Here is an 8,692-nt window from a genome sequence, read left to right as displayed (position 1 = left end):
GCTTAAATGGGCGCTTTTACATTTAGCTTTGACACTGAATCTTCCGCCATATATTGTTATTATTGCTCAGTTCAGTTAATTGTAGCGTCTGTTCTCTAACTGAACTAAATTATTTTTATTACTTTAAAACAATCAAAATGATACCGATACGACTGTTTATAATTTCATACAGCTATATCTATAACGAAAAAACATTTACAAGTCTTGACATCATATCTGGGAGATAGTCAGTAAATTCGAGTAAAATCACAGGCTTGCTTATCCCGTGCGAATGCGCCACGCAAAATTCAGATAAGGGGGAGTAATTTCTAAATCACACGAGGTCCCCAGATAATACTAATCCCGTGCGAATAGGGCTTATGAGGCAATCGGGGGGACGTGGAGGTATAAAGTCCGATAAAGTCAAGTGAGAAACATGTGGAGAAGCCCATAAAGAGCCAAAAGCAACGGGACAACATATTTCAACAACGTGATTCAGATTTCACTTTGCACAACTACTAGAGGACTTACAACTGTCAGACTGGTTGCTCACGTCACATCTACGTCGCCAAGCTCAGTCTGAGGCTGCGCAGTACGCTCAGCCATCAGGAAGTGACTGCTTCTACTTGACTTCACTTTTTCTCCGTGAAGTCTATGGGGTCGCTGTGTCCATTTCTTTTACTGTCTATGGTTTTTGGAACCAGCATGCCTAGAGTAAGCAAGGTTTGGGTTAATCAACCGAGAGTTCAAGGTATATGTTAAGTTAACCTTGCTTTCTGGAATACCCCCCAAGGAATATGTGATGGTAGGTTAACCTTGCTTTCTGGAATAAAGTTAATCCCCCCCTCCTTCCACCATGGAAACAGACGCTAAGAAAATGCGTGCCATTCTACTTTCTCTTCTTCTTTTGTTTAATACCGATTTACATAACCTACTTAGTGCAAATTGCCACCTATTTGGTGGTTATGCAATAATTTTTTCAATGTTCTTCATTTATTAAGTAATCTTTATTCACTGAGAATAGGGATTCTATTTTTTGTTTGATGCCAAATAATTGATTGCAGATACATGTGTGAGATGACAATAAAATAAATAAGAAATATATTTGAATTTAATTAACATTTAAACATTACCTTGCTATTTTTTTTTATTCTAATTCTTTAGAATTAATATACACTCACCTAAAGGATTATTAGGAACACCAGTTCAATTTCTCATTAATGCAATTATCTAATCACATGGCAGTTGCTTCAATGCATTTAGGGGTGTGGTCCTGGTCAAGACAATCTCCTGAACTCCAAACTGAATGTCAGAATGGGAAAGAAAGGTGATTTAAGCAATTTTGAGCGTGGCATGGTTGTTGGTGCCAGACGGGCCGGTCTGAGTATTTCACAATCTGCTCAGTTACTGGGATTTTCACGCACAACCATTTCTAGGGTTTACAAAGAAGGGTGTGAAAAGGGAAACATATCCAGTATGCGGCAGTCCTGTGGGCGAAAATGCCTTGTTGATGCTAGAGGTCAGAGGAGAATGGGCCGACTGATTCAAGCTGATAGAAGAGCAACTTTGACTGAAATAACCACTCGTTACAACCAAGGTATGCAGCAAAGCATTTGTGAAGCCACAACACGCACAACCTTGAGGCGGATGGGCTACAACAGCAGAAAACCCCACCGGATACCACTCATCTCCACTACAAATAGGAAAAAGAGGCTACAATTTGCACGAGCTCACCAAAATTGGACAGCTGAAGACTGGAAAAATGTTGCCTGGTCTGATGAGTCTCGATTTCTGTTGAGACATTCAGTTGGTAGAGTCAGAATTTGGCGTAAACAGAATGAGAACATGGATCCATCATGCCTTGTTACCACTGTGCAGGCTGGTGGTGGTGGTGTAATGGTGTGGGGGATGATTTCTTGGCACACTTTAGGCCCCTTAGTGCCAATAGGTCGGTTTCACGTGACGTCACGCTGCTGCATCGCGAGAGCGCGAAATTCAGATGGAGGGCAGGAAGTGAAATCTGAGGATCTGCCGTCTGAAAAAATGCCAATGTTTTGTGTTGTTTACGGCTGCTCCAATCGTTCAAATCGAGAAAAAGAAATGGGTTTTTATAGAGTACCGAAGATGGTCACTCATAAAGGTGAGAAATGTAGAAAGCTCACTGAAACACGCCGTAAAAAGTGGATTTCTAACATACGTCTGCGGTCGGGAGGAGCTGAGTCTGTTAATGCCCGTGTCTGCAGCGTCCACTTCGTCGGAGGTATGTTAACGTAGCTAGCCAACGTGTTTTTGTGACTGTTTATATAACATTAGGTTGTCGTTAAATGCTCATTTACTTAGTAATGATTATTAAGTTACTGGTAGTCTAATGTGGACTTCATTGGGGCTTTTTAGGCTGCCCTAGCGCTTTGGGTGACGTTGAGTCGGTAGATTGGGCTCCGACTGTCAACCTAGGTTACCAAAAAACTAAACCCAAATCAGAGGCGTCTCTTAAACGAGAGCAGAGGATGAAGCTCAAGGAAGACCAACAAAGACGGTCGGAATGTGCAGAGGCTATGTTGGATCTCCAACAGACAGATGAGAGCCCGGATCTGACGCAGACAGCCGAAAGCTCCGACCCGAAGCAGACAGCTGACAACAACCCACAATCAGAGGGGATCACTGGCAATGGGACATTAAATGATCAAGGTAAATTATTGTACTAAGATTTTTAACCAGCATTATTATTCATTGTTATTAATAATTATTAATTGTTACAAATGTTGACCAGAAAACTTGTATGCTTTTAAAAACGTTGTAAAAAATATTACTTAAAGGGATACTCCACTCTAAAACGAAAATTGTCATCATTTACTCACCCTCATGTTGTTTCAAACCTGTATGAATTTCTTTCTTCTGGTGAACAGAAAGGAAGATATTTAGACGAATGTCAGTAACCAGACCGTTTTTGGTACCATTGACTTCCATAGTATATTTTTTTCCTACTATGGAAGTCAATGGTACCAAAAACGGTCTGGTTACTGACATTCGTCTAAATATCTTCCTTTCTGTTCACCAGAAGAAAGAAATTCATACAGGTTTGAAACATGAGGGTGAGTATATGATGACAGAATTTTCATTTTAGAGTGGAGTATCCCTTTAACAACAATTCACATAATTCATATAAACTAAAAATCACTCTGTATAATTGGACGAGAGAACAATTTACATAATTCATATTATGAATTAACTAATTATGCTCCTCACTGATATGTTGCAGGCTATGTAGATGCTGGATGCCAGACTGAGCTAACAATGGATGACATTGAGAAGATGGAGGATGTTCTGAGACAAAACACAACAGAGCTAGGAGATCTTCGAGCCAAAGCACTGGATACACAGTTCAACAAGGAGTCCTTTGAAAAAAACGAAGACAAGACAAGGTTCTACACGGGGCTCCCCAACTTCTTAGTTTTAATTCAGATTTTTGAGCTGTGCAAACTCTACATCAGCTGTGGTCCTATGTCTGTGCTGTCTAAATTTGAACAGTTCATTTTAGTTTTGATGAAGCTGAGACTAAATCTCCCGCTGAAAGATTTAGCTTTCAGGTTCAAGATCTCTCTGCCAACTGCTTCTAGAGTTTGGCATAAAGTAATTGACATACTTCATGCAAGGTTGGAATTTCAAATTGAGTGGCCAGAGCGACATGTTCTTCAAGCTACAATGCCAATGGGATTCAGACAGGCATTTGGATGTAAAGTTGCTGTGATAGTTGACTGTTTCGAAGTTTTTATTGAGAAGCCCTCTAATTTACTAGCCCAAGCACAAACGTGGTCAAACTACAAGCATCACCATACTGTAAAATTTCTGATTGGTGTTGCACCCCAAGGCTATGTCACTTACATATCTTGTGCCTGGGGAGGGAGAGTCAGCGATAAACAGATCACAATAGAGAGTGGCCTCCTAAAAAACCTGTTACCTGGAGATATTGTCCTAGCAGACCGTGGGTTCAATATTGGTGATAGTGTGGGATTTTACTGTGCTTCACTACAGATACCTGCATTTACCAAGGGGAGAAAACAGCTATCAGCGTATGAGGTGGCAGACACAAGAAAAATAGCGAATTTACGTATTCATGTTGAGAGAGTTATCGGTTTAGTCAGAAGAAAATATCAGATTCTGCAAAGCAGGGCTATGCCCATAGAGCACATGGCAACAAAGCAAGGTGAGGCACGAGCAATGATTGACAAGATTGGGGTTATTTGCTGTGTCTTGTCTAATCTTTCAGAGTCTATTGTCCCATTGGAGTAAGGAGGAGGGAGGGATAATAGTCAGTCCAGTACCTGAGCCCTGCTTCTTGGCTCTGATGATAAGTAAGAGGACAGGGAGTAGTAGTACCTGAGCCCCGACACGTATCAGTCTGTTAATTTGTTTTCAACAAGTGTAATATTTTTATCCACTTGTCCCAATTGTACTGGCTATATGTATTATATGTAATGAAATGGATTCTAATCTGTTATTGCACACCATGTTTCGTTATAACAATTGTTGAAAAATCTAATCTTGTAAATAAACCACCATGTATAATTCTGTTTTCTCAGTGGCATTTAATCTTTTCATTTAAATTATACAACAGCCAGAACTCACAAATACCACACTCATAATAACAAATATTCGTATACTCATAACGAATATTTTAATCAAAATGTAATATTGTCTCATACAACAGTATTGATATAACAGCAATAACACAGACCACTTTCAAGTGTACCTGGATCCTTTCATTACATTACACATGCGAGTTTGTAACTTGCTGCCCCAGTATTTCTGGAAGTATGCCATTTCTAAAAAAACACTCAATTTTAGGGATAACATCATCCCAAAGTTCTAGATCGGGCAAAATCCTTTCAACAAAAATGTCATTGTGGTTCCACACAACAAAATCACAGTACTCAGCGTCTACAATGTGAAGCTGTCCCTGAACTTGGTAGTAGTAGTCATGAGTCCGGTCCAGCATGACATTATCCCCATCATTGATGAGGCAGAAGCCCTTTTGCCCAGCACACAAGCGCAGATTGGCTTCATCTTGGTGAGAGTGTGGACACTAAAATCACAGAGAGAAGGACACGTGAACAATAGATTAACAAATATATATTTTTGCTCAGTTTAGGACTTGAGACACGACTCAGACTTGAGATTTAGGGACTTTACTACAACAGAGACTGTAATATTACCTTAATCTCGCAGATGCCAGTTCCGTGACAGTCACAAGTGACAATCCCATCAGGGGAGGACCCCATGTATGGCCACTTGGGGTTCAGCCAGAGACCACTGTCCATACAGGAGAAGCCTGCATGCTCCCGACCCATCAGCTTCTCATACACTCCTCTGGCTTGTGCTTCATGTTTGCATCCATAACTGTACAAAGTACACATGCAAAACATGAAAGGAAATTATTACTTAGTATTGGATATGTAGAGCCAGTTCAGTGATTTAAATGCCATTACCCTAACCCCTATACTTAGTTCTACTCCTGCGTAACCCTAGTCTTATAACCCTATAACTAATGTTGACCCTTCAGGGCTGTCCCTACCATACTCAATCCACTGCGCGATTTTCTCTTATCAGTTGCGCACCAAAGCAATGTGTTAGATACAGTAAGATACATTTACTTAATAGACAGCCTTCTTTTTTATCCAAATGATACCCTCTGTTGTCAGTGTTTCTTTTTCTGGACATAAACACTGTTTACACGCAGCCTTACCTCTGCCTTACCCTAATTCAAACCCTAAATACCTTGTAGCGGCTGTGGTGAACCTATATGCTTCTGGGTAGCATATGGCCTTGATCAAGCTCTTGGATGGTTGCTGGGGGTTGGTCTTAATAGCTTGTTTCAACTTGGAAGCAGTTATGCGTCCAGCTCTTTGCCTAAACCAAATCCTGCTTGCACTCTGACTTCGAGTTGCCCTCTCTACAGCCTGGACCTGGGACATGATGAGCTCTTCTAGCTGGAATACCTGGCATAGCTCTCCAAGCTCAATGGGGGGTAGCTGCAGAGTCCCTGGTGTTCTGTATTCAAGAACAGTTTTAGGAAGCATACTAGATTTGGGGATGAATTCTTTGTAGTACGGCTCCCTAGCCATCAGTGCTGCACTCCTTGGACAGTTTTTGCTTAAAGTCTCAAAAAAACTAGCATATGTTTCTGACCCTCTCTTCACTCTTGGGCATGAAAGTGATTTCCCAACCTGGTTTTCAGTTGTCCTGCCATCAATGGAACGGTCAAGCTTTTTTTTTTTGGCTTTAGCTGAGGAGAAGTCGATCAGAGCAACTGGAGCAGCAGGAATCTGAAAATAAGTTAACACAAAGAAGTTCATAAAGTCCATATTTCTGTGGTATAACATATCTATATGCAGTATAAATCTGTAATTTATCCTATGGCTGTGAGCAAAACAGGTAAGGCTATCATCCCAGGATTGAGATGCCAAACTGTGCAGCTAATGTGGGTCTTTGCTGTCTTAGCTTCTCTTTGTCCAACAGGGACAAAAAAACATTCTCTGTCCCACATTTGGTTTGCAGTGAACGTGTCCCCTTACCTTTTTTACATGTGATGGCATCAGCCACTTGCACTGCTCTGTTGTGCAGGATGCTGAATCTCGCATCTTTACCCCAACTTCAATAGAAAAAAGAACTGCTCCTACATGAGAACATGATTCTGATAGTCTGTGAATAGAATACAATATTATTATTATTTTTTGATGATGTGCAATATAGCCTAGAGTGTTCAAATCAGAGGCTAAAATCAGGCTAGAAAAAATGCATGTTATTTCCAAATTATGACAAAATTTGATGTAAAAACCATACTAACATTATATATATATACATTATAACATACTAACATTATAAGGGCACCCCAGGCCACATTATAAAAAAAATAAAAATCCAGTTCATGACCCCTTTAACGCTCTCTCCAGTATGCTAGCAGTGTGTGTGAGAGAGAATAATTAATAATTTCATAATTACTTACCCTGCCATGCAATTGCAATGAGCTGCAATGACTTCTCCATCCTCCTTCGCAATAATCCAGGTCTTCAGAGGTGTTTCACCTGATCTCTGAGAGTGGTTTACCTTGAAACATAAACGATTGTCAGTCTAACGTCGTCGTAAAGATGTGTTGCATGTTTGTTGACATTATAGCCGTTACTGCTAGCATCTTAACACATACAACAATATAAGAACAAACACTCACCCTGGCGAAGACCAAACGATGATCATCGTGGAGCCGTTTGCTACCGAGGTTGTGGACCCACCCGCTAACAAAAAAGTTGTACGCCTCCAGACTTTTATATGCCTTCATTTGCTGTCTGGTGTAGTATGAAGTCTGAAGGACGAGATAGTTGGTGATGTCAACAGCCTCCACTGTCGGCAAATCTTTAAGTTCGACCGAAAACTCACTCATCTTCATGAGGAACGGGTCACGTCCAACATATCTGTTCACTAATTCTTTGTATCTATTTCTTGAAACTGGTTCTAAATTCGTACAATACGGACTCTCCGCAACGGTTTCCTCCATAGACGTATTCGCCATATTTACTTCCTGCCCTCCATCTGAAATCGCCCCGCCTTCGCGCGTCATCATAATCACGTGACTGAAACCCAGCTATTGGGCATCGTTTAAATGGCACGGCCTACCTGAGCATTATTTCTGACCATGTACATCCCTTTATGACCACCATGTACCCATCCTCTGATGGCTTCTTCCAGCAGGATAATGCACCGCTCGAATCATTTCAAATTGGTTTCTTGAACATGACAATGAGTTCACTGTACTAAAATGGTCCCCACAGTCACCAGATCTAAACCCAGTAGAGCATCTTTGGGATGTGGTGGAACGGGAGCTTCGTGCCCTGGATGTGCATCCCACAAATCTCCATCAACTGCAAGATGCTATCCTATCAATATGGGCCAACATTTCTAAAGAATGCTTTCAGCACCTTGTTGAATCAATGCCACGTAGAATTAAGGCAGTTCTGAAGGCGAAAGGGGGTCAAACACAGTATTAGTATAGTGTTCCTAATAATCCTTTAGGTGAGTATATAATATTGTATATAATATAACTGAAACAAATTTGGTTATATTAATAACTATATTAATTATATAAAACACATCTGATTACCTCTTAAGCAAACTAACCCTGGAACATAACCTGCTCCGGAGTAGTTACACAACATAACCAGGAACATAACCTGCTCCCTGAAAGTTACCTCCATTTTTTGGAACTGAAAGTTGAGGTTATCTGCTTACTTACTCTCAAACATGCCCGGTAATGTCACATAACCTGCTTTCTGGAATACCCCCCTGCACAGTGTATACCTTAATCGTCTCTATGTATTATAATAACTTTCCACTAAAATTTCCCCCTTGTTTTGGTGTGTTTTTTTTATTTAATTTTATTATCATTCATGGAGTTTTTCTTTAATTATTCCATAAATCCTATATATATTTCAAACATTGTTTATTATGACATAAAGGCGATCGAGTGATTTCCCTTCAGATGACAGTTAGGAAAAGTTTACAATAGGCCATCTTGCCCCAGACAGGATATTACTCCTATAAATGGGCAGTTTCCACTAATTTACCTTAATAATATACAGGATACTGTGTCTTTAAAATGTATTGTCCTGATAGATAAACTAAATGCATCCCCATTAGCTCAAGGGTTATTTTTTGCCTCACT

The 8,692-nt window shown here is 40.3% G+C and overlaps 2 protein-coding genes across 3 annotated transcripts; one reads left to right on the top strand and one right to left on the bottom strand.

Annotated features, from left to right (window-relative positions):
- The first annotated feature begins 1,973 nt into the window (after window positions 1-1,973).
- Window positions 1,974-4,546, top strand: LOC307132636 (uncharacterized protein). Its single transcript, XM_079827100.1, has 3 exons — window positions 1,974-2,239; window positions 2,374-2,667; window positions 3,239-4,546. The coding sequence occupies exons 1-3, from the start codon at window positions 2,023-2,025 to the stop codon at window positions 4,267-4,269; spliced, it is 1,542 nt and encodes a 513-aa protein (XP_079683226.1). The 5' UTR covers window positions 1,974-2,022; the 3' UTR covers window positions 4,270-4,546.
- An 8-nt stretch (window positions 4,547-4,554) lies between these two features.
- Window positions 4,555-7,701, bottom strand: LOC307132635 (uncharacterized protein). 2 transcript variants are annotated; one of them, XM_079827099.1, is made up of 6 exons: window positions 7,205-7,701; window positions 6,983-7,083; window positions 6,552-6,678; window positions 6,204-6,302; window positions 5,193-5,376; window positions 4,555-5,062 (listed from the first exon to the last, which is right to left on the bottom strand). In XM_079827099.1, the coding sequence occupies exons 1-5, from the start codon at window positions 7,592-7,594 to the stop codon at window positions 5,359-5,361; spliced, it is 735 nt and encodes a 244-aa protein (XP_079683225.1). In that variant the 5' UTR covers window positions 7,595-7,701; the 3' UTR covers window positions 4,555-5,062; window positions 5,193-5,358. The 2 variants fall into 2 exon arrangements, with proteins under 2 accessions (XP_079683225.1, XP_079683224.1); XM_079827098.1 differs by having other exon boundaries at window positions 5,193-6,302.
- Between the last annotated feature and the right edge of the window lie 991 nt (window positions 7,702-8,692).

Source organism: Gobio gobio (genome assembly GCF_949357685.1).
Source record: "Gobio gobio genome assembly, chromosome: 10".
NCBI lineage: Eukaryota > Metazoa > Chordata > Actinopteri > Cypriniformes > Gobionidae > Gobio > Gobio gobio.
This window is presented reverse-complemented; position numbering and strand designations above follow the sequence as displayed.